The 24,049-nt window shown below is 38.4% G+C and overlaps 1 protein-coding gene and 3 non-coding genes across 13 annotated transcripts in view; all 4 read left to right on the top strand.

The window, feature by feature from the left end:
* The window catches only part of Cnot1 (CCR4-NOT transcription complex, subunit 1), an 89,183-nt gene that overhangs the window by 38,029 nt on the left and 27,105 nt on the right, over nt 1-24,049 (top strand). For 4 of the 10 annotated variants that reach the window (XR_003947260.1, XR_001778431.2, NM_001372353.1 and 1 more), the window contains exons 9-25: nt 215-341; nt 474-584; nt 4,935-5,105; nt 5,501-5,628; nt 6,855-7,095; nt 8,643-8,762; nt 9,460-9,582; nt 9,835-9,986; nt 12,593-12,743; nt 13,792-13,993; nt 14,974-15,120; nt 16,935-17,059; nt 17,297-17,583; nt 18,266-18,344; nt 21,011-21,241; nt 21,686-21,826; nt 22,933-23,112. Coding sequence is in view for 8 of the 10 variants with exons in the window: in NM_001372353.1 (NP_001359282.1) it covers nt 215-341; nt 474-584; nt 4,935-5,105; nt 5,501-5,628; nt 6,855-7,095; nt 8,643-8,762; nt 9,460-9,582; nt 9,835-9,986; nt 12,593-12,743; nt 13,792-13,993; nt 14,974-15,120; nt 16,935-17,059; nt 17,297-17,583; nt 18,266-18,344; nt 21,011-21,241; nt 21,686-21,826; nt 22,933-23,112 (2,716 nt within the window). In the remaining 2 variants the exon portion in view is untranslated. The remainder of the gene's footprint in view (nt 1-214; nt 342-473; nt 585-4,934; nt 5,106-5,500; nt 5,629-6,854; nt 7,096-8,642; nt 8,763-9,459; nt 9,583-9,834; nt 9,987-12,592; nt 12,744-13,791; nt 13,994-14,973; nt 15,121-16,934; nt 17,060-17,296; nt 17,584-18,265; nt 18,345-21,010; nt 21,242-21,685; nt 21,827-22,932; nt 23,113-24,049) is intronic. The other 6 variants (NM_001205226.2, NM_153164.4, NM_178078.3 and 3 more) reach the window with 3 other exon arrangements.
* Nucleotides 13,001-13,135, top strand: Gm26265. The gene has a single exon (XR_003947688.1). It is a non-coding gene; the product is annotated as a small nucleolar RNA SNORA50 (small nucleolar RNA).
* Mir7073 (microRNA 7073) lies at nt 16,871-16,934 on the top strand. The gene has a single exon (NR_106041.1). It is a non-coding gene; the product is annotated as a microRNA 7073 (primary transcript).
* Nucleotides 23,890-24,025, top strand: Gm26493. Its single transcript, XR_003947685.1, has one exon. It is a non-coding gene; the product is annotated as a small nucleolar RNA SNORA46 (small nucleolar RNA).

The raw sequence follows: 24,049 nt of genomic DNA, 5'->3' as shown, positions 1-24,049 counted from the left end.
TGTCACACCAGAAGAGGGTGTCAGATCTCATTATGGGTGGTTGTTTTTAAGCTAATGATTCATGTTTCTAGTTGCATAAAAGTAAAACAAAACATTAAATTTCCCTATGTTAAGTGCATCCTTCATACTACCTCTTCATTTATTAGTAGTCTATTTTAGTCATGGTGTGTGAGGTGGGAGGTAGCATATTTTTAAAGTTATATTTTTGTTTCAGTATTGAAGAATGTCGCAATATAATCATGCAGTTTGGTGTTCGGGAGGTCACAGCTGCCCAGGTTGCCAGGGTTTTGGGAATGATGGCTCGGACTCATTCAGGATTAACAGACGGTATTCCATTACAGGTTTGTTGAATTCAACTGTTATACCAAAAGACTTTTTATTCTGTTTATTAAAGTGCAGTATGATTGATTGATCTAAAGATGAGAGGAAATCATGTTAGTTGGATTTACTTAATTATAGTTTCACTTTTACAGAGCATCTCTGCTCCTGGCAGTGGGATCTGGAGCGACGGAAAAGATAAAAGCGAGGGGGCACAGGCACACACGTGGAATGTCGAGGTTTTGATTGATGTTCTTAAAGAGCTGGTGAGTAGTTGTCGTCAGGTCTTTGGATTCATATTACACTATATACACCCGCGGGGGGGGGGGGTGTTTCTTGTTTGTTTTATAAATTCGATGGCAGTTAAATAAGAGCAAAAGTGTTTTGTACTATTTCAGCTTTATTAGATCAGAAAGCAACAAGAGCATTTACAATGATTATATTTTAAGCAATACATAATCAAATTTAAGCCCTCTTTTTGAAACTATCTCACTGAATTTAGAACAATTGCTTTAGGTAGGTTTTCTGGCCAGTGACCTCCATAGATCTACTACCTCTTGTGTTGTCCCAACCCCACCCGTCTATTGATGATGGCAGATATATGCAGCCATGTCCAAATGTTTTGGAGGTGCTAGGTGTTAGACTAAGGTTTTTTGTTCTTGAAACTGGCACAAGTAAGCTATCTGTAGATTCTACTTTTACGGTTCTGAATTAAAATGGTAAATTGTTTTTGTTTATTTGTTTGTTTTTGTTTTTTGAACCACCACAGCCTGGCAGTATATTGTATAAGGCTGTTCTTTGGACAGGTTCTGAGATAGGCTAACTCACTGCAAAGTAATAAGTAACGAATTATTGAGAAGGTAGCATGAATTCTTTTTATAAATTCAACAAAACAGTTTTTATTATACATTGATTGATCTTTTTCTATTTTTGATTATTCAGAAACTAATTGGCTTTCCATGCAAAGGAAAAAAAACAGATGAAAATGTGGAAGTGCTTAAATAAAACACAAAGGGCAAATTAGATGCTACGAGTAGGAAGGGTCAATGCCATTTATGCAGCAGAAGAATAGTGGATTCAAATATAACTCCTTACTGATACAAAGGACAAACTGTGAGAATTACAAATTATAGTTTGGAATGACGATACATGGCTGTAAGTGTGAGGTAGGAGTATTGTACTATTGGAGACCAGCCTGATCTACACAGCAAGCTTCAGGCTACCTAGGCTCCATCATATGGGAAAAATTGAACAAATGGTCAGACTTTCTGTTACTTAGTGTGGAATTGGGAATTTAACTCAGCTAACATGCTGAAAGCTGTGCTTAGTCTCAGCATAGCAGAGAAGACAAACCTTAATCTTCGGCCTGAAGCTACATAGAACGGAATGCTCTTGGAGCACCTTGATTCTACCTCCTGAGTTCTGGGACAACAGACACGCACCACTAAGCCTAGCAATATCCATATAGACTTGGTGGGTTAGTAAGAATTGAGTCTAAGACTTCATATATGTTATTTTTACAAGGTATCGAGGTATCTGGCCTATTTTCTCATTTTTAGTTTTCTATGTTTGCAACTTTCAACGAAGACCCAGTTACAGAGAACCATGGTGTTCTCTCATAACATCGCTACTAACAGAATTAGTATTCCAATTATTTAGTTACTCATAGTATTGGGGTCAAAGCCAACGCCTTGGGTTTTGTGTGTTAATAGGCACTTGTGTCTGTTTGGTAGTCAGGGTTGATGTTTGTTGTTGATGCTGTCTTCAGAAATCGCTTTCCACTTTATGGGTGTGTGTGTGTGTGTGTGTGTGTGTGAATGAATGCAGACTTGCACATTGCACATGACAGTCAGAAGACAACATTATATGTTAGTCATTGCTTTCTATCTTGTCTGAGGCTAGATACCACATTTTTCTTGTTTGCTACTGCTGTCTCCAGTCTGGGTAGCTCAGACTTTGTTTCCAGTTTTGCTGAAGGAACACTGGGATTACAGGAGCAATTACATTGTAACATCACTGATTCTAGGGTTTCAAACTCAGTGCAAAGCAAGTAACCTCTTTAGCCATTTATCTAGCCTTTCATTCCCCCCCCCCCCTTTTTTTTAAAGGGTTACTTGTTCTGCCTAGAGCTGATCAAGGTTTTCTGGCCAGTGAGCTCTAGGCACTATTTCTTCAGCACTGAAATTGTAGACATGCAATGCTTTGTTTGAGAGAGGGCTCATTTGCTTTTGCCTCCAAAGTGCTGGGATTAGAGGTGTACACCATTATGCCCAGCTTTGACTTTCAGCTGAGATCTCTCCTTAGGCTCAACCTTCTTAATACTTTGACCCTTTAACACAGTTCCTCATTATGTGGTGTCATCCCCACCACCACCATAAAATCATTTTTGTTGCTATTACTGTAGTTTTAGTAACGTTACAAATTGTATTGTGAATAATTCCAATGGTCTTAGGCAACTCCTGTGAAAGGGTTTGGATAGGGTAGCCACCCACAGGTTGAAAAGTGCTGCTGTATGTAGTTCCTTATGGTTTTTTCTTTTTCCTTTTATTTTTAAACGTATTTTTTATTTCCTTTTTGCTTTGTTTTTGAAACAGTATCTGATGTGACTTAGGTATTTTGATGTTGCTTTATGTTTATTTCTTAAGACTTTGATTTTGATGGAATTCCTGAAGTTGCCCATGGTGGCTTAGAACTTGTAATCCTACGTGAGCTCTGCCACATTTCTTAGCAGTATTTCTCTGTTGCTTAACAAGGAATGACATTCTGAGAATTGTTTTATTAGGTAATCTTCTCACTGCAATCAGAATAGTGTGTACTAATAAATACAAGTCTAGGAGGAATAGTCTATATTGCTGAGCACTTCCCTCTTCCTCCACCATATTCAAATAGTACATTACTGTTCTGAGTACTGTGGATAGCTGTACCACAATGGCATGTAGTTGTTTTCCCAAACATAGGAAAATTACAGTGTGAAAAAATAAGTATGACTGTGGATATAGTTTAGCAGTAGTGCACTTGTATTGTGAAGGCTCAGGTTATAAGTATGTATACTTTATTATTAGACTTCTGTTTTTGGTTAATTCTTCCCCCTCTTTTTTATTTTTATTAAATATTAGACAGGAATCTCTTTGTGGTAGCCCTGGCTATCCTTGAACTTGTGTACAGACCAGGCTGGCCTGGAACTCACAAAGATGTCTTGCTCTGCCTCTGGGGTGTTGTGCTTACACAGATTAGCACCACCATACCTGGCTTGTTAGACTTTTTAGATATTTTATTTTGAAGATGAGCTAGAGAGATGGCTTAGAGATTTAGAGGACTTGCTGTTCTTTTAGAAGACCTCCATTTGGTTCCCAGCACTTATGTGATGGCTCATAACTGTCTGTAACTCAAGTTTAAGAGTATTGGGTGCCTTCTTCTGACCTTTATGGAAACTGTACATGTACATGATACATACATGCAAGCAAAGTACTCACAGAAAAGAAAATCTTTATTTTAAAAGATTTTTAACAGAACTTATGATGTATAATTCACTGACATCTACCATGAATAAGGCCCTAGGTTCAGTCTCCAGCTCCACTAAAATGTGTACATTTTAATCTATTATAACTTTAGACTATAGTGGTATTATTATATTGAGACGGTCCCACTGTAGCACGGGCGGAGTGGGAGCTCTTGATTTTTTTTTCCTTGTCATTCTACTAAATGCTAAAATAATAAAGATGCTGTTATGCCCAGCTAATTTTTTGTTGTTGTTGTTTTTCGAGACAAGGTTTCTCTGTACAGCTCTGGCTGTCCTGGAACTCACTTTGTAGACCAGGTTGGCCTCAAACTCAGAAATCTGTCTGCCTCTGCCTCCCGAGTGCTGGGATTAAAGGTGTGCGCCACCACAGCCCGGCTTCATGTAGACTTGTAATCACACTAAATTTGTAACACATACATAGTGCAGTGGTACAAACCTTTGGAAAGGCTTTTGAGAAATTGGCAACCTTACCAGAAGTAGGCCTGTGGCATTTTACTCCTCTTTCATTGTGCTTCAGTTTGGAAGCAGATAATGCATCAATAATGTTAGATGCAGATTTAAAAAAAAAAACAAAATTTTTTTGAGGTACATGCATCCAGACTTTATAAGAAACAGGCCACAATGGTAAACACCTTTAACCCCAACACTTAGGGGAGGAGACAGGCTGATTTCTGAGTTCAAGGCCAGCCTGATCAAATAGTGAGTTATAGGCTGTCAGGCTTAAATTTTTTACATAACATGGGATCCAGCCGGGCGTGGTGGTGCACGCCTTTAATCCCAGCACTCGGGAGGCAGAGGCAGGCAGATTTCTGAGTTCGAGGCCAGCCTGGTCTACAGAGTGAGGTCCAGGACAGCCGGGGCTATACAGAGAAACCCTGTCTCCAAAAAAAAAAAAAATCCAGTCTGGGAAAAAAATGAAAAGACACGAAAAAAACCTCACAAAGAAGATTGTTGAAATCTGTTGTGCATCTTCGGTATTGATGGATATTCTAAATAGAATACTCTGATTGAATTTCAAAATTATTTTGACCTGGCCAACGCACGAATATTTGCCCATATTTGTTCCTTTAACTTTGAAATGTTTTCATCTTTATAGAACCCGAGTTTGAATTTCAAGGAAGTAACTTATGAACTGGACCATCCTGGATTTCAGATTCGTGACAGCAAAGGACTTCACAATGTGGTTTATGGCATTCAAAGGGGTCTGGGCATGGAAGTGTTTCCAGTAGATTTTATATATAGGCCTTGGAAACATGCAGAAGGCCAGGTAAGAATAGAATGATGCTTAGCTATAGAATCAAGAAAAAAAAAAATCTTAGGGCAATTTACCTATTGATTGCAATATTATATTTAATTTATTTTGCACAGGTCAGGGAAGCGTTGCATGTCATCTGGTTTATATTTGTATTTTCACAGTTTTAGAACTGATCAGAGTTCTTTAAGGTGTAGTAGCCAAACTTTTCTAATTTGATGATGTCTATCTCCCAAGGCCATCATACTGTTCTGTTCCACCTTTCTGAATTCCCTGGTTTTCAAAGGGCAGATATTCCCTGCTCCCTACTGCCTTGTTTTTGAAGGACATTTATCTAACAACCTTGAGATGAGCTTCATGAAAGTGGTTCATATTTTTGTGGCACTTAAGGACTTTGTCTTCTTTTCCAGCTCTCCTTCATCCAGCATTCCCTGATAAACCCAGAGGTCTTCTGTTTTGCTGACTACCCCTGTCACACTGTTGCCACTGATATTTTGAAAGCACCACCAGAGGATGACAATCGAGAAATTGCCACATGGTAAAAATTCCTGCACTTTTGAAATACAAAAGCTCATACTGAGCATGTAACACTGTCAAAGAAAATTAATTTATTTTTAAAGTTTATTATATATAGTGGTCTGCCTGCATATATGCCTACAAATCAGAAGAGGGCACCAGATCTCAATATAGATGATTGTGATCCACCCTGTGGTGACTAAGAATTAAACTCATGATCTTTGGAAGAATAGCCAGAGGTTAAGTGCCCTCAACCTATGTATCATCTTTCCAGCTTGGAAATTTTATTTTTAATGAAGTGATTTAATAAAGTTTTTTATAAAGAATGTTGAATAAAAATTATTTTTTTAGTTATTGTCACTAGTTAAATTTTTGTTTTTGTGAGGCTGATATTTAGGTATTTTCCACATTTAGATCTATTTGGCTTAGTAGGTATTTTTATATGCATTTCAGTGACAGAATGCAGACACAGGCTAAACACATTTTTTAGTTGTATTAAGTTCTCTCAAGTTATTTTTTGCCATTGATGCATCATTTGTTTTCTAGAACAGTCCATGTCTTTCTATTTTCTTCATGGACTAAATGTAGAGTTAGATTATTAGATCTAATTTAAGCCATCCAGATTCTAATTAGTTTGTTATGGACTTGACAGTTGCATCATACTGAAATCTTTCCATTATGATAGTAAGTGTTAGGGTTGTATTTTTGATAGAACTTTATCATATGAAGTATGTCTTATTAATATATTTATTTAGGATATTTAGCTTTTGTGAAATCTCATTTGTTTTTTCATTCCATTCATAAAAATCTTGGTAGTAAAGAACCAATGATTATTCAAATTACTTATTGGTTGTTAGTTTCATTTCTTTTAAAATTAATCTATAGGCATAGCAGCATGCCCCCTTCCAACATACCCAATGCATTCTGAAACCAAGGACTTTACACATTTAGGCAAGTGTTTTCCTCCCTTGCTGTAGCCCCTGAAGCATGTAGTTTTAAAAATCCACAGCAGCCACTTAAGAATATTCTCTAATACCAAGGCTTGGTAGAAATGTGATGTGGGTAGTTAAATTCTGTAGTGGATGTCACCTCGTCTGGAGTGAATTTGAAGGCTAGAGATATAGCTCATTATCAAAGTGCTTTTAAGGACATGGATTTAGTGCCCAGTATTCAGGGAAAACAAGGGATTTTTAAAGATATAGTTAATATTGTCAGTGATCTCAAGCATTTCCTCTTCGTTTTTCTTAGGAAAAGCTTGGATTTGATTGAATCTCTGCTGAGGCTTGCAGAGGTTGGGCAGTATGAGCAAGTGAAACAACTCTTCAGCTTCCCTATCAAACACTGTCCAGACATGTTGGTATTGGCCTTACTTCAAATCAACACTTCCTGGCACACCCTACGCCATGAACTCATCTCTACTTTGATGCCAATTTTCCTTGGAAACCATCCTAACTCTGCCATTATTTTGCACTATGCATGGCATGGGCAGGTAAGACAAATAAGCAGTTCTTCATTTCAGTTATTGACAGTCTTAAATCTTGGAGTTTCCTGTTTCTAGTGATGGTGTAGCAGTTAAAGACTGCTTGCTGCTCTTTCAGAGGACCTGGGCTCAGTTCCCAGCATCCACGCAGCAGCTAACAACCATCCATAACACAAGTTCTCGGGCAGCCAGCATCCTCTTCTGACCTCCAGTGGTATTAGGCATACACATGATGCCCAAAACATCTAACAATCACATAAGATAAATTTAAAACCGAAAAATATCAGTGTTCTAATAGACCGATTTATTATCATCAAACATGTTTTTAATCTTAGATCCTATTGTCATTTCTATGTAGATATTAAAATTTAGCATCCTTAAAACTTGCTACTTGGTATGACACATACCCCATTGACATCCATGAAGAGCTTACTTATTTACTATGACAGTACAAGGTCCTGGTCCTAATTTCAGCAAAAAATTAGGAAAATCACAAAAGAATCCTTTGTTTTGGAGTCAAGAGTCACCTGTATTCCAGGCTGGACTGGAAACTCCTATGTAGAAGGATGATGACTTTCACATTTTGTAGCACAGGTTTTAAAGTTTGTTAAGAAAGTAGGTTAGCTATATCCCCTAGCCCAGAGATAGCTTTAAATGCCACTTTTCATCTTTCCTAATTAGATACATAATAACAAATAACATAAATGAACAAATAAAAACACTTGTATTACTTTTTCGAGGCATTGTCTCTAGGTTTTGGTGTGGATGTAGTGTGTATATGCTTGCATAGTGTACATGCATGCATTCAGAGGATTAGGCTATCTTACCCTGCTTCATCTTTCTCTTCCTTTAACCTAGAGCTAGCCTGGCAGCCAGCAATCCCAGCGAGCGTCCTGTTTCCACTCTTAAATTGCAGGGTTATAGTCATGCAGGTACTGAAATTCAGACTTAGATACTCATGTTTTCAAAGCAATCACTTTTACCTGTTGAATGGTTTCTCTGTCCCTACGCCCCTAATTTTATAGACTAAACTTGCCCCTATCCCCCACAAAGGAAAAAAATGATCTCTGCCTGCTCTGGAACTCTCTTGAGTGCTAGTGTTGCAGGAATGTGCACCTGCCTTAACATTTCCCCCTCTTTTATTTTGTTATGTTTTTAAGTCTTTTCATGCAGGGTCCCTTGATGCGTCAAATAGAAGCACTAAGGTCAGAGTAATCATGAGCTCATATGCTGCATGCTGAAATGACAGGTGCACAGCAGGGCACTTGACTTCTTATATCTTACTTTTGTGTTTGAAAATAAATAAGCAGACTTATATGTTCATAGAAAACGTAGTTTTTTTTTTGTTTTTTTTGTTTTTTTTTTTGAGTTGTTGACCAGGTTTGGGAAGATGTAAAGAATGTTACTGTAATTAATTGGTGCTTGAGCCTGACTGTCAGTCTCTGTATTGACACATTTTTCTTTCATGAGTAGAACATGGAAAATTAGCTAGGTAGGTGTAATAATACCAAATGGCTAACATGGTTCCTGTTTAATGTTCCCTCCTCTTTTCTTAGGGGCAGTCTCCATCAATTCGCCAACTTATAATGCATGCAATGGCAGAATGGTACATGAGAGGGGAGCAGTATGATCAGGCCAAATTGTCTCGAATACTTGACGTGGCCCAGGACTTGAAGGTGACTTCAGAGGGTCAACAGTGCTTTACTAAAATGGGTTAGGAATATTTACATGTAACTAGCTCATTTGAATTAAGATTTAGATGCTTAAACATTGAAAGGTAACAAGGAGAATAATTTTAGATAGGTAAGTCAGTCCTAAAGGCTGGTTTCGTTTGCTTGTTTGGTGGCATTCAGAATCAGGCACTTAGACATGGTAGGGAAGCACTCCAGCACCCAGCTGTATAACGAGTCTTGCAAGAGGTTTTTTTAAAGCAAGTGATGATTGGGCTTTGGTCATGAGTAATCTATAATCTATAATTTTGTCAAAAGTACGTTAATTTCAACTCCTTTGCAAACTTGTTGCAGTATTCTGCTAGTTATCCAAGGTATTATTTATCACTGTTAATATAAGTGATATAATTGTGTTTAGATATCAGAAGCTTGCATGCAGATGCTAAAATTCGGGAAGGGACAGTATTTGTACCCTTGCTTTGCTCTTGATATTACTAACTAAAAAAGAGCCAAGTAGTTCACTTATGAAGGTAGGCATGAGTTGACCTTTTTAAATAAGGCTTTAATTCTAAATAGAGTACTCCCTTAAAAAACTGACCAAGCAAAGAGTAGATTTTTTTTTTAATAGACATGTTTTTAGGACAGGAATTAGAAAGTAGTACAAAGAAATGGCTATTACTGGACTTTGCACGTTTCTCTTTAGGCCCTGTCGATGCTGCTGAACGGCACTCCATTTGCTTTTGTCATTGACCTTGCTGCACTCGCTTCACGGCGGGAATACCTCAAACTTGACAAGTGGCTAACAGATAAGATAAGAGAGCATGGGGTAAGCAGTGTGCAGGAAATGTTCATTTCTTTCCAAAACTGGTATCTAAACTGTCTTAGAAAAAAAATAATATAAAAAGGATGTTAGGGAATTAAACTCATGACCTGGTACATGCTAGGCAATATCCCCACCCTCAAAAGTACCCCTTTTAAGATGATATCTAAAATGTTGGTCTTTGTAGATGGTAGTTAATTGTGTTTAGAAAGTTTTTAAAATAGATGTAAAATACACTGAAGTCTTTTCTTTTTTTAGGAGCCTTTTATACAAGCATGTATGACTTTTTTAAAGAGAAGGTGCCCTTCTATTTTGGGTGGACTTGCCCCAGAGAAAGATCAGCCCAAAAGTGCTCAACTTCCCGCTGAAACTCTGGCAACAATGTTGGCTTGTCTGCAGGCTTGTGCAGGGTAAGAAGAATATGCTTGGGGCTACTTGGAAATTGCGTTATTACCGAGACACTCAGGAGGTAGACACTGATGGATCATTATGAATTTTGAGGCCAGTTTATTTTAGTCTTGATTGAATTCATGACCTGCCAGGTATGTGGAAAGGCACTGTCTTAATCAAGACAACCAATCAAAAATTATGTCTAATCACCATTGGTCCAAAAGTGACATTGTGAGACCAAGGGCAGGTGGCCACCCAAGGAGAGTAGTGAGACCTAGTCTTGAAAGAAAAGAAAATCTTATGGTTTTTAATCCCAGGGCATTACAGTGTTAACAGTGTGTTGTAGCACCACTCTTGAATGAGAATGTTGGCTTTCTTTGACCTATCTTCTTTAAAAAAGCCATGTTATATGGGTTTATTTATAGATTAATTCTTCTGTGAAATTACATAAATGACTTCTTATTGCTATACCATCCTGTCTTAATTAAATCACCCTTTTGATAAACACTGAAATTGCAGCTAATTAGGTGCCTTCCAACTTTTTTTTTTTAAGTTCCTTGAATTTTTATGAGACTTTCGAGGTCATTTGGTACATCCCTACAGAATAGCAGAGATGCTTTGGGAGTCACAGTTGATGTTTTTCATTGTTAGCTCATAGCAGGGCCTTGAAGAACTATTTTAAAACAAGTGATTGAGATTTTACTAGGAGTGATGTACAGATAAAAGTTTGTAGAAAACAGGTTAGGGGGTAAATTGTAGTCCTAATAAAATTAGAACCTTCAGTCCACGAATCTGGGATGTCTTTGTATTTTAGTTCTTTGATAATTTGATATTTTTGATGTACAAAACTTCTTTGCTGTTTGAAACAGTTTTTAAAGGTTTATTTATTTTTATGTATTTTTTATGAATATGAGTACACTGTAGCTATCTTTAGACACACCAACAGGGGGCATCAGATCCTATTACAGATAGTTGTGAGCCACCATGTGGTTGCTGGGAATTGAACTCGGGACCTCTGGAAGAGAAGTCAGTGCTCTTAACCACTGAGCCATCTCTCCAGCTTTGTTTGAAATAATTTTATTTAAAAAATTATATTTATTGCTGGATATTTTATACAAGATTGTGTTATCTGTAAATGTAGATAGCTTTCTGACAAATCCCCACCCCCCTTTTTTTTCCTTCCTGAGGCAGGGTTTGTCTGTATATACCTGGCTGTCCTGGAGCTAACTCTATAGAGCAGGCAGGCTTCAAACTCAGAAATCCACCTGTCTCTGCCTCCCAAATGCTGGGATTAAAGGTGCTTCCAAATCAATTTCTGATTTTATAATCTGGGTGTTTCTCATTTCTTTCTTTCTGCCTTTCCTTTTTTAGATTTTATTTATTTTTTATTTTATACACCAGTACTCTATCCGAATCTATGCCTACATGCTAGAAGATCCCATAACAGATGGCTGTGTGCCACCATGTGGTTGCTGGGACTCGAACTCAGGACCTCTGGAAGAGCAGACAGAGCTCTCAACCACTGAGCCATCTTCCCGGCCCAGTGTTTCTCCTTTCTTTTTCCTTCCTTCCTTCCTTCCTTCCTTCCTTCCTTCCTTCCTTCCTTCCTTCCTTCCTGATTTATTTTATGCATATGAGTATACTGTAGCTGTTTTCAGACACACCAGAAGAGGGCACCAGATCCCATCACAGTCATGAGCCTCCATGTGGTTGCTTAGAAGCTCTGGAAGAGCAGTCAGTGCCCTTAACTACTGAGCCACCTCCCGCCCACCCCCCACCCCCCCTTTTTTTATTATTTTTCTTAAATGGTAGGAATTCTTGTCCTGTTCCTGATTTTGGACAAAGTGTCAAGTCCTTTATGGTCTTGATACCTGTGGGGTTTCATAGGTTTCGTTGTTCAGGATAAATTCCCTCTGCCTTTTAGGCTTTTTTTGGAGGAGGAGGTCTTATTTTTCCTTTGTGGCATTTGCATAAAGTCTCAACTATTTTTCACTGACTGACTTCTAACTACTAAAGCAATTCTTTTGCCTTAACCTCCTGAGTCTGAGGATTACTGTCCTAGTTTATGTGGTTATTATGAAAGCGTTTGGTCAAAAGATCTTTGTGCTGTTTGATAACATTGTCAAATGATTTTTGTTTTTATTCTTGTAGTATGTGATCTCTTATGTTAGTAAGATTGTGGAAGTGAGCTTTTGAATCTTAATATTAAGATCATATGGTAGTTCTGTATTTTCAGTATGCTATTGATGGTTATTACTGTTATCATTTTAAAGAATCAAGGTCTTGCTATGTCAGCTTGGATTTAAGCAGTATATTGGCTTGAGACCCTTGACTGCTAGAGCTTTTATTTAGGCTTGTTTTGCTCCCATTCCCCAATGACCACTAGTTAAAAAAGAAAAAAAAATCTTTTATTCAGTAGCTGAAATGTCTTAGACAAGATACAGTTTTTGCCAGAAGTTTTGAAGATAACCTAGTGTTGAGAAAATCATGTTGGTAAGTGGCAGATGCGAGGGGGTGGTGGACAGTTGTAGGCCTGTGCTGCAGAGCATGGTTTTTGTTGATCAGAGTGGTCTCTTTAGGCATTCTGGGAAATAGCAAGTATATCTCACTTTTCTTCTCCTTGTAGGAGTGTTTCTCAAGAGTTATCAGAGACCATCCTCACCATGGTAGCCAATTGCAGTAATGTAATGAATAAGGCCAGACAGCCACCACCTGGAGTTATGCCAAAAGGTCGCCCTCCTAGTGCTAGCAGCTTAGATGCCATTTCTCCTGTTCAGGTAACAGTTTCTTCTTATTTTTGTTCATAGATTGAGAATAGACCAAACACCTGCATCTTTAGTAACAGCTTGAGTTTATTTTACTTCAGATACCTGCATGTGTAACATATTTGAAAGAAGATCCTTCCATAGGCAGTATAACTGAGAATAGACTTTAATAATCACAAAGAACATGACTGAGAGAAAAGATAAAATCATTTCTATAGGTAAATGAAGAGGGTTTCTTTTTAAAATTAGAGTTACACTCTTGGGAGACTAAGCACTGCCTTTGAATCTGATGTGTCTTGTTTGTAGCTTCACGGGCCAAGCAACAGTACTAGAGCATAAGGACTTGTTATAACTGGGCTCTTCAGCTCGCAACTGAACTGCTCTTTTAAAAACAAGGTACATTTAAGTTACTCCCTGACACCGCCCACCCCATTCTCTTTGGGAGCAACGTATTCCAGTTTGGTTTCAGATGCACTAAATGGCAGATTGGGGTTTAAGGAAGGAAAAGCTCTTAGAGACTCTTTCTTCAGTGTCTCCCTCCTAAGGCATTTGCTTGTCATTTCCCATACTCATGAGGGTGTGAACTGGCGTCACAACTACAGTGCTTGGAGTGCTGTTACTAGATTTAAAAAATTTCTGCAAATAGCATATTTTGTTTTTGTTGTTTCTTTTTGAACTCTGAAAATTATAAAATTTGATGATGTGTTTTAAGTGAAATATTCTTTTGTAAGTAAAATGAGGCTGGAATTAATTTTGATTTATAATAATGTAACACTTGCCCCATGTTACTACTAAAAGTTTAGTAGTCAAACAATAGGGAGGATAGTTATCTTGTCAGTTTTGTCATCTCCTATGGCTCTGTTACTTTATGGCAGGGCTTAACTCTTTAAGTGTTTGTCTTGTATGAGAACTGATTAGCAGACTTCTTGATACTGTTATACAATTCTGTGAGTGTTAAAGTGTTTCAAAGTATAAAGCTATTATTATGACTTAATATACACCTTCTGCCGTAATTTGTTTTTCCTCAAAACATGTGTAATGAACATTTGTTTTTCTTTAGATTGACCCTCTTGCTGGAATGGCATCTCTTAGTATAGGTGGTTCGGCTGCCCCTCACACCCAGAGCATGCAGGGTTTTCCTCCAAATCTGGGTTCTGCGTTCAGTACCCCTCAGTCACCAGCAAAAGCATTTCCACCACTTTCAACCCCAAATCAAACAACGGCCTTCAGTGGGATTGGAGGACTCTCCTCACAGCTTCCAGGTGAGGGGAGTTGGGTACGGTCAGAATCATTTGTATATATTTTATTGTGCCTAATTAGCGTGTACTAAAGGATTTGAAATGATTCATAAAAGAAAGGAAAATAGGCAAAATGTGAAAGCTATGTATATCTACATCCTACGTTGGGGAGAAGGAAACATACTGTCTAATTTTGTTCCTTTTAATGGAAATAAGTGATTATGATTTTATGTTTTGTGTGTTTTTGGGGGGGGGGTGCTGGTTATTTAATACTGGGGCGGTCACGTGCTAATTGTATGAATTCAGCGTTATGAAAAGACTGTGCATACCAAATTCAAGTTTTTGTTTTACCTAACTTATTTATACAATGCCCACATAGAAAATACTGTTGTATCTTTTAAAACCCTTTGAATTCCTTCTCCTTGATCTTGTTGATTTGTAATTTGATATTGAAGTAAACGTTCATATATTTCTTTCTCCTTCTACATGCTTCTCTTGGGCAGGCTCTGAGGGTTAGCACATTAAAGCCAAGGAGTAAAGGATCAGTCTTAGTTACTGCTGCTGGATGGCTTTAGACCTGATGAATAATTTACTTAAGCTGAAACCACTGTGATATTAAAGCCTTCTTAGCACAGATGTAACTATTATTAGCCTTTGTGGTTTTCATTGTTGGTATTTGCTTGTTAGTTTTTGGGTTAGAGTTGAGATGATTAAATAGAGAAATCCTAACTCATGATAATTGTGAAACAATTGCATGAAATTCTTTAATACTATAAATGATAGGGCTGGTGGAATGGCTCTGTGGAAAAGTCTCTTGGACACGTGGAGCCTGGAGATGGGAGTCTGCTCCTCTGCCCCGTGTCCTCTCACCCCCACATTGGTGTGGTGGTGTACCAGCCTCTGACATACCTGCACTCAGACGTCCATCATGTGCACACAATAAGTTTAACTGTTCTTTGAAATGAAGTACTGACTAAACTTCTGGCTGCCCTCATTCTCTCTAGTAGGTGGTCTTGGCACAGGAAGCCTGACTGGCATAGGAACTGGGGCCCTTGGACTTCCTGCAGTGAACAATGATCCTTTTGTACAGAGGAAACTGGGCACCTCTGGACTCAACCAGCCTACATTCCAGCAGAGTAAGATGAAACCTTGTAAGTGGTAGTGTTGTCTGTGATTGTGAAGTGTGACTGACAAATGTAAAAATTTCATTTTATTTTCTGTTATCCTTAGAATTATGTTGCTAATACTGACTTGTATGTTGATAATAGGTTGCATTAGATATGTCCTTAGACTTGTGGGAATACACAAATTCAAAACAATAAAACTAAAGCTCTCACTCCACCTGTACTCTGGATTGTCAGAACAAAATGATAGTAAAAGGTGTCCTCACCATACCACGCTGAGAGTACGGGTAGGTGTAGGAAAGGGGAAAACTGGAACATGTCAGATTTTCATACAAATTTTACACATCACACACAAATCTATTAGGTGTGGTGTCATATGCCTTTAATCCCAGGAACTAAGGAAAGTGGATTTCCTGAGTTGTAGGCCAGTTGGGTCTAGGCAAGTGGATTCCAGGACATTGAGAACTGCATTGAGAGACCCTTTCTCATGCGACAGAAAGAAGGAAGGAACCGGATGAGTGGAGGAGCGGCCAACATTTCAGATTTCTGTTTCAGTCAAAAATTTGAAGTAAATTATGTATTACCTTCTTAGTGTATGCAGTTTTATTTGTCTCATAAATATCACTGTGAAATAAGGATAAGGATCAATATTTATGGTTCATTTTTGTAGTAATATTGCCCAAACAAAAAAAAAATACTCATTTTTATATATCTAGCAGCTTAGTTGATTGATTTGCATATTTGTTTTATTCCTGGGGCCAAATATTGATGCTAGAAGAATTGAAAGAGCTAGCACAAAGATGTACACTTGTAGGCTACCCTGGGCTAACTTACTTTATACATACTAGTTCTAATTTTTTCTTAAAAAACAAAGGTGGTTAAGAACTCTGAGTGATCTTCAGAGGACCTAGGCTCCTTTCCCAGAACCCACATGGCAGATCTCAACTGTCTGGAACTCTTAGGGGCTGACACCCTCTTTTGGTCTGCAAGGGCGCCAGGCATGTACACAGATATACTTACAGACAAAACAAGTAAATCAATACACAGAAAAGTAATTTTTTAAGGGTGGGGAGCAGGACGGGTGTTTGTGGTACAGGCCGTTAATTCCAGCACAGGCAGATGAATCTCGAGTTCAAGGCCAGTCAGAGATAACATATTGAGGTCCAGGGCACCCAGAGATACTGCCTCCCAATAACCCTCCTCCTCCTCCTCTTCCTCCTCCTCCTCTCCCTCCTCCTCCTCTCCCTCCTCCTCCTCTCCCTCCTCTTCCTCCTCCTCCTCTGCCTCCTCCTCTTCTCCCTCCTCCTCCTCTCCCTCCTCCTCCTCTTCCTCTTCCTCCTCTCCCTCCTCCTCCTCTCCCTCCTCCTCCTCTCCCTCCTCCTCCTCCTCTCCCTCCTCCTCCTCCTCCCCACTGACTTGACACTATTAGTGTGAAAGGTTTGTCTGAATGTTAATGTTTTGTAGCATGCTTTGTGTTTGTGTGTGTCTTGTTTTTTGTTAATTTGTATATTTATTACAAGGCAATAAAGACTTAATTATGAGTCATGAGTGGGTTTGTTAATGGTAAATGTGTTAGGAGTTGTAGCCTATTGAGCTTTTTACTGTAGTGGGATGTACAAAATATTATAGCAGAACTAAGTAAAGCAATTTATTTAGAAGTCTTCCTTGTCTGCCTAGACAGCTCTGGCCATAAAAATCCATCATTTGACCCTTGAACCTTCAGTTTCTTTTGTATGCCCCCCCCCCCCCAAAGTTAAAACCATATTAGTCTTTCTAGCTTTCTGGGGGAATTGAAAGACTATGACTTAACAATTAACTGATAGCCTTTTCCTCCCCAACAGCCGACTTGTCTCAGGTGTGGCCAGAGGCAAATCAGCACTTTAGTAAAGAAATTGATGATGAAGCAAACAGTTATTTCCAGCGAATATATAATCACCCACCACATCCAACCATGTCTGTTGATGAGGTGAGTGTCTAGGATCCCTAATTTCTTGTGTCTTTATAGACTCGAAATAAGGAGACTTTGAAGGTTTTTAGAAAGTCTCTTAAAATGTTGTAATCTTTTGAAATTTTAATGTTTGTGTTAAGCTCTTTTTTGTATTGGTAAATGCTTTTCGTAGCAAGTCTTATAAGGCATATAAGGAAAATTCTCGGTAAAGTTACTTGTATGTATGTATGTATTGTGTTTATCTTGCTTTTCTAGGTATTAGAAATGCTACAGAGATTTAAAGACTCTACAATAAAAAGGGAACGAGAAGTATTTAACTGTATGCTGAGGAACTTGTTTGAAGAATACCGGTTTTTCCCTCAGTACCCTGATAAAGAATTACATATAACAGCTTGCTTGTTTGGTGGCATAATTGAAAAAGGACTGGTCACTTACATGGCATTGGGTCTGGCCCTGCGATATGTTCTTGAAGCCTTACGGAAGCCTTTTGGATCCAAAATGTATTATTTTGGTATTGCTGCACTAGATAGATTTAAAAATAGGTGAGTAGTTACACTGACACTTCTTTCTCTCTTGTTCCCCAACCTGCAGTGAGATTTGGTATTTTCCCTTTTCAGCCTTCTTTGGTAATATCTTTTTTGTGGAGCAGTAGTGTATATTACACACAATGCATACATTTCAACATTAAATATATACTGACCTATACAACTAAGTCCACTGTTTGGGCAAAGTAAACTGGTTTTCTGTTTATTTTTATTTGTTTGTTTGTTTTAAGCAGAGATATTGACTTTGTTTAATTTGAATTACATAATTTTAAGTTACTTTTAAAATTTTGATTGGCTCTCTCCCAGTCTGGCCTGGAAATCCCAATTCTCCTTCACTGTGCCAAGTGCTGGGATTGCAGGCCTGTGTGACCACACCTCCATGATGGTTTCTTTCCTGTGTGGAGTGAGGTTCATGAGTGCATTCTACCCTACTCCCATTTTGGTGGCCTCCCCATGTTACTGATTTTTTTCCCCCTTTGAGACATGGCCAGGTTGGCTTTGAGCTTGTGTCGCTGTTGTTAATTCTGGGCTTGTGTGTGTGTACTACTCTTGGCTGGTAGTCTTCCATTTGACATTCTCTTCAAAGTAACAGAAATGATTTTCAATTTTAGTGTCTGAAAAAACCCCACCTTTTCTCTGTACATACATGAAATGATGAATGAACAATTTATTTTGGCAGATTGAAGGACTATCCTCAGTATTGTCAGCACCTGGCTTCTATCAGCCACTTTATGCAGTTCCCACATCATTTGCAGGAGGTAAGTGCCTTGATCTGTAATGGCCTGTCAAGTGGACAGAGGCTAGATCACCCTTGATTTGATTGGAGATTTTGTGAGAAATGCTAGTAAGATTAAGGTGTTGTTTTGTTTTCTTTTTGCTTTTTAATTTGTTGTATTATTGTATGAGAACATGCACTTCATGGCCTGTACGGAGGTCAGAGTACACTTTGTGGATCACAACTCACTTATATGTTGTTAGAATTCAGTTGCTGTGCCTTGTGCTTCCTGGGCAAATGCTCTCCTTATTGTTCCATAACACTTGCCTTTTGTGTGTGTGTGTTTGTTTGTTTGAAACATGGTCTCACTGTGTACATCTAGCTGCCAAGAATTCAATAGGTTGCCTCAAAATTCAGAAATTCTCCTGCCTCTGCTTCTAAAGTGCTGGAATTAAAGGTATATGACACAATGCCAAGATTAAGATTCTTCATTGATCTGTATATTGTTCCTTGCGCATTTTTTGGCTTAATAATAAACCAGATAAAAATGACATTCATGGTGTAATGGTTTGAGCTGTGGTTTTCTTGGTTGAATTAAAAGGCTTTTACTAGTTCTTGTGGCCTGGTGATACTTTTGAACAGTAGATAGATTAGTGAATCTTTGTATATATCTTTGTATATATGATTTTACAAAATAATGTTGTTCAAAGGTTGGTGGCACCCACCTTTAGTCCTAGCAACTGCATCTCAGATCAAGGCCAGCCTAGTCTATAGAGTAAGTCCCAGTCTAGCCAAGGCTTTATACTGACCCTGTCTCAAAAACAGACAACACCCAGGACAGAATTACACAATCCAAAGTTGGTTTACAAATCATCCACTTTAAATAAATAAATAAAATCTTTAAAGTTATCTGCTTAGATTCTGTGGAGGAATTCACTGGGAGTCAATTTCTACAAAAGTAGACCTATGAAATAATGCATATTATTCTTTGTGTACTATTAAAATTTGAGAAACCTTTTTAGTGGTTATTTTTGAAATTATAGATATTAATTATGCCTTTGGCTTGCATTTGGATAGTCAGTTTGAAATGAAACTTGTTTAATCTCTTAAAATAATGTTAATTTACATACAGTAGCCGGACATGGTGGTGCACACCTTTAATCCCAGTACAAGGGAGGCAGAGGCAGGCAGATTTCTGAGTTCCAGGCCAGCCTGGTCTACAAAGTGAGTTCCAGGACAGCCAGGGCTACACTGAGAAACCCTGTCTCAAAAAACAAACAAACAAAAACTTTACATACAGTAGATAGACTGTAAGGAATAACAGTTATCACATTTAAAATGTTAGTCTGCCAGCAGTGATTACAGTGTGGGAAAGGAAATTCTCAGGCAGCTCCTACAGGCAATTAATGATTGCTGAGAGGGAGAATTAGTCTTTCCCAAGGGATTGCTTCCTAATTAGTCAATTAGTTACTCTGTATTAAGTAATCAATCTTAAAAACTAAAGCAATATTGAATAGACTGAGCAGATTGTATGGATGTGGGGTGGGGGATAATAATTAGAGGCCACGAATTTGATGTTGTAAGGGTGGTACATAAGATAATTATATTTTAATTAAAATATTGCACATTTTTTTTAAATGTCCTGCCTTCCTGTTGATGATTCTAGGGACCAAATAAGACTGACTCCCTTTCTCATGCATATGCCCTATAAGACAAGGACCTTTATTAAAAAAACAAACAAATAAGGTGTCACTGTCTTTACTTGCCCTCAGTGATCCCCATTACTGTTTCCACTATCTGCTGGGGTTAAAGCTGTGCTCCCATGCACCTGGATTTACACCTGGAGCTAACCAAACACTAAACCAGACTGTAGTCCTAAAATGGCCTTTAAAATATCATTTACTCTGCAAATGGTTGCTTCACACCTTTAATCCCATCACTGGGAATACAGAGGCAGGCAAGTCTCTTGAGTTCAGGTCAATTTAGGTCATAGAGCTTTTTCCAGTCTCTTCTCCTCCCCCACCCCCACCCCCATTTCCTAGAAGAATACAGACAGACAGTATTTCAGTTAGCAAGAAGTTACATGTTGTGCTTTTACTTTTCAGGTAAGGATGATTTTAGGCAACATCAGAACTCCATGCCAATCCTCTAACTGAGCTCTGAAATGAAACTGTTCATTAATGTTGTTGGTTCTACTTAAGCTGGCTTGCAGTTATAGTTCTGTTTCATAATGATAGTCTTATGGGCATATAAAACACAATGTAGTATGTTTATGATGAAGTTCAATCAAATGTAGCTTGAGATAAATTTTGAAATTTTTAAAGGGTTTAGGATTTTTTTTTTGAGATAGGGTTTCTCTGTGTAGCCCTGGTTGTCCTGGAACTCACTCTGTTGACCGGGCTGGCCTCAAACTCAGAAATCCGCCTGCCTCGGCCTCCCATGTGCTGGGATTAAAGGCGTGCGCCACCACTGCCTGACAAGGAATTTTATTTACAGATTAACTGAGACTGCTTTTTAAAATTGTTTTGCCAGGCTAGTTTAAAGCACTTTACCATACTGATTTAACTTTATTGGTGTGCACAGTATCCTCTTAGGTATTGTGCCAATATTGGGCAAGAATTAAAGGCGAAGTAAAATTATTCTTACCAGGACAGAAATTCTTGATTTCTATTAAGATGCCTCTATATGTTTGCTTCTGTGCCCATATAGTACATTGAGTACGGACAGCAGTCTCGAGATCCTCCTGTGAAAATGCAGGGCTCTATTACTACCCCTGGAAGTATTGCACTGGCTCAGGCCCAGGCTCAGGCCCAGGTTCCAGCAAAAGCTCCTCTTGCCGGTCAGGTTAACACAATGGTAACCACCTCAACAACCACCACTGTTGCTAAAACGGTTACAGTCACCAAGCCAACGGGAGTCAGCTTTAAGAAAGATGTGCCAGTAAGTAGGTCTTTTTGCTTTCCGAGGATCTGTTGGTATAAATATGTAGTAGAGAATTTGTACATTATTTTATTGGAAGCATAAAGATCAGCATTTCTCCCTATATTTCCCAGAGAGCACTATGCAATATAATAATTCAGTAATGGGTTTAATGGTCTTACCAGTGTAGTCATACCATGTTTATTTTTCATGCTAATGGAAATCTATAATCTTTTTAAAATGTTTTATTTATTGTCTTTATATCTTATTGTCTAGTTTGTATGTCTGTGTGCTATGATGTGTATGGAGGTCAGAGGTGATAAGCAGTCCTCTCCTTCTGACGTGCAGGTCCCAGGGATTGAACGTAGGCTGGGTTATGAGGCAACACTTGCCAGCACTTCTGTTTTCTAGGATTTTCCAATGAAACACCTCGGCTTCTTTAACAGTGCATATTATTACTTCTAGCCTTCTATAAATACAACAAATATCGATACATTGCTTGTGGCCACAGATCAAACTGAGAGGATTGTGGAGCCCCCAGAAAATATTCAAGAGAAAATTGCTTTTATTTTCAACAATCTCTCCCAGTCAAATATGACACAGAAGGTAAGCATGATGTAATGACATGAAATGCCCTCTCCTTCTCCTTGATGAATGGCGGGATTGGTTTTTTGTTTTGTTTTGAATCCAGTAAGTCAGGAAGCTGCCGTGAGCATCAGGAGTCTGAGACTAGCTTTTTCTGTCACAGTGGTAACAGACCCTTTCTAAAATTAAAAGCCCACAAACTCAGTCGAAAAGGTATGATTTTAGCTGGGTGTGGTGGCACATGACTTCAAAAATTTTTTTAAAGATTATTTTTATAGGAATTAAACAGTATCCTTAGTTACAGTATTGTTTTGCAGTGAGTTGTAGCCTTTTGAAATAGTGTTATGCTCTCCTGAGAAGGGAAGTGTTATTTTTTTTCCTTCTTTGCTTTGAGACAAGGACTCATTAACTAGCCTGGACCAGCCTGGAGCTCACTGTTAACCCGGATGGCCTCTAGATTCTGTCTGCCTCCCAAGTGCTGGGGTTAAAAGTACATACCACCATGCCTATGTTTGATGGAAAATTTTGTTTTATGTTCCTCCAGAAACTACTTTAATTGCTTATTATACCCCATGAGCACCTTGAGGTAGAGCTTTGAAAAGAATAAGGAATGATGCTTGCCTCCTAAAATAATACTTCAAAATGACAGTGGCTTTTAGGCTGAGCATGGTGACACATGGTGAAATAGAGGCAGGTGGGTTTCTGTGAGTTTGGGGCTAGCTTGGTCTATATTGTGAGTTCTAAGCCACCTAAGACTACATAGAGAGACCCTGCCTCAAAAAAAAAAAAAAGAGCAAGTAGGTTTTTCTGAAACTTTAACATGATGGGCCTTGTGGTGTAAGCTTGTAATAATAGCACTTGAGAGGCTGAGGGAAAGATGAAGAGTTTTAAGTGAGGTCAGCCTGAGCTATTGCATAGGAAAACCCTGACTTTAAAAGAAGCACATATCATCTGTTAAAGTCTGAAGATTATTTGTTGTTAAAGTGTCATGAGGAAGTCCAAGCCAGATGCTGTGTGTTGTGATTCAGAGAACCTGGACTTCATTTTATCTGTTGTTGTTTTGTTTTTGTTCTTGTTTTTGTTTTTAAATACTAATTCTCTACTGCTTTGTCATGTTGATTGGCTAGGTTGAAGAGCTTAAAGAAACTGTGAAGGAAGAATTTATGCCTTGGGTTTCCCAGTATCTGGTTATGAAAAGAGTCAGTATTGAGCCAAACTTTCATAGCCTGTATTCAAACTTTCTTGATACATTGAAGAATCCTGAATTTAACAAGATGGTTCTGAATGAAACCTACAGAAACATTAAAGTAAGAAGAGTTCTTACATTTCCTTCAGCTTTAAAGTTGATCTTGCAGGTGGAACATGGGAAGGTTTGTGTTTTTCTCTGTGCTCTCTGTTAGGTGTCCATGGAGAGTGCCATAGGTTTGGTTTGGAATGATACTATTGGGCCTCATGAACATTGTAAAATCGTATTTGTGCGATTGTCATACATATGTTTGTGCTCAGAGGATAGCTTTCAGGGGCGGTTTTCAAACTCAGAATATCAGAATGTTAGTTTGGTAACTGTCACTTTTACTTGCCCAATCATCTTACTGGACCAAGAATCTAATCATTTAGACATAACCCTATGTAAGTATAGTCCCTCTTTAAAATAGGTTTTTCTGTGATAAGGAACAATACTCAGTATTTTTGTGGCATGGCATCTTGTTGACTTGTGTCTATGCATGTGTGAGTTGTGTCTATGCATGTGTGAGTGCGTGTGTGACCACTTCTTTCTTATCTTTGGAGACTAGGTACAAGTTCTCAGGTCTCTATCCTTGTTTTTAATAAATGGTCTTACAGAAAAACTCATTCTGCTGGTTGAATGTCAAGATATCTCGATTTCAGTCCTATTTGAAATAGCTTTTTGTTCTGGGATCCTATGTGGTATAAGGCCAAACTCTTATACTTGTTCCATAAAGTTCAACTATTTTATTTCTAATCTACCATTTATTTTTAAATATGAAGCTTTGTAAAGAAACAGTGCAAACCGGATGGAGATGGGGTCTTTCATTTCTGAGTAACTTGGGGCTGGCTTAGGAACTAGCACTATATTTAAACCTATGTATGGGAAATTTCCCCATTCTTGGTTACGCTGTAGTGCAAAAAGAATTCCTGGCTCCTTGTAGCACAGCTGACTGATGCCATTTTGCTGTTGCTTTATGGAGTTAAGGGACATGACTGTACAGCTTGCGTTATCTTTTC

This window comes from Mus musculus, chromosome 8 (genome assembly GCF_000001635.26).
Source record: "Mus musculus strain C57BL/6J chromosome 8, GRCm38.p6 C57BL/6J".
NCBI classification, from domain to species: domain Eukaryota; kingdom Metazoa; phylum Chordata; class Mammalia; order Rodentia; family Muridae; genus Mus; species Mus musculus.
The sequence above is the reverse complement of the archived record's forward strand: the minus strand, read 5'-3'. Positions and strand labels throughout refer to the sequence as shown.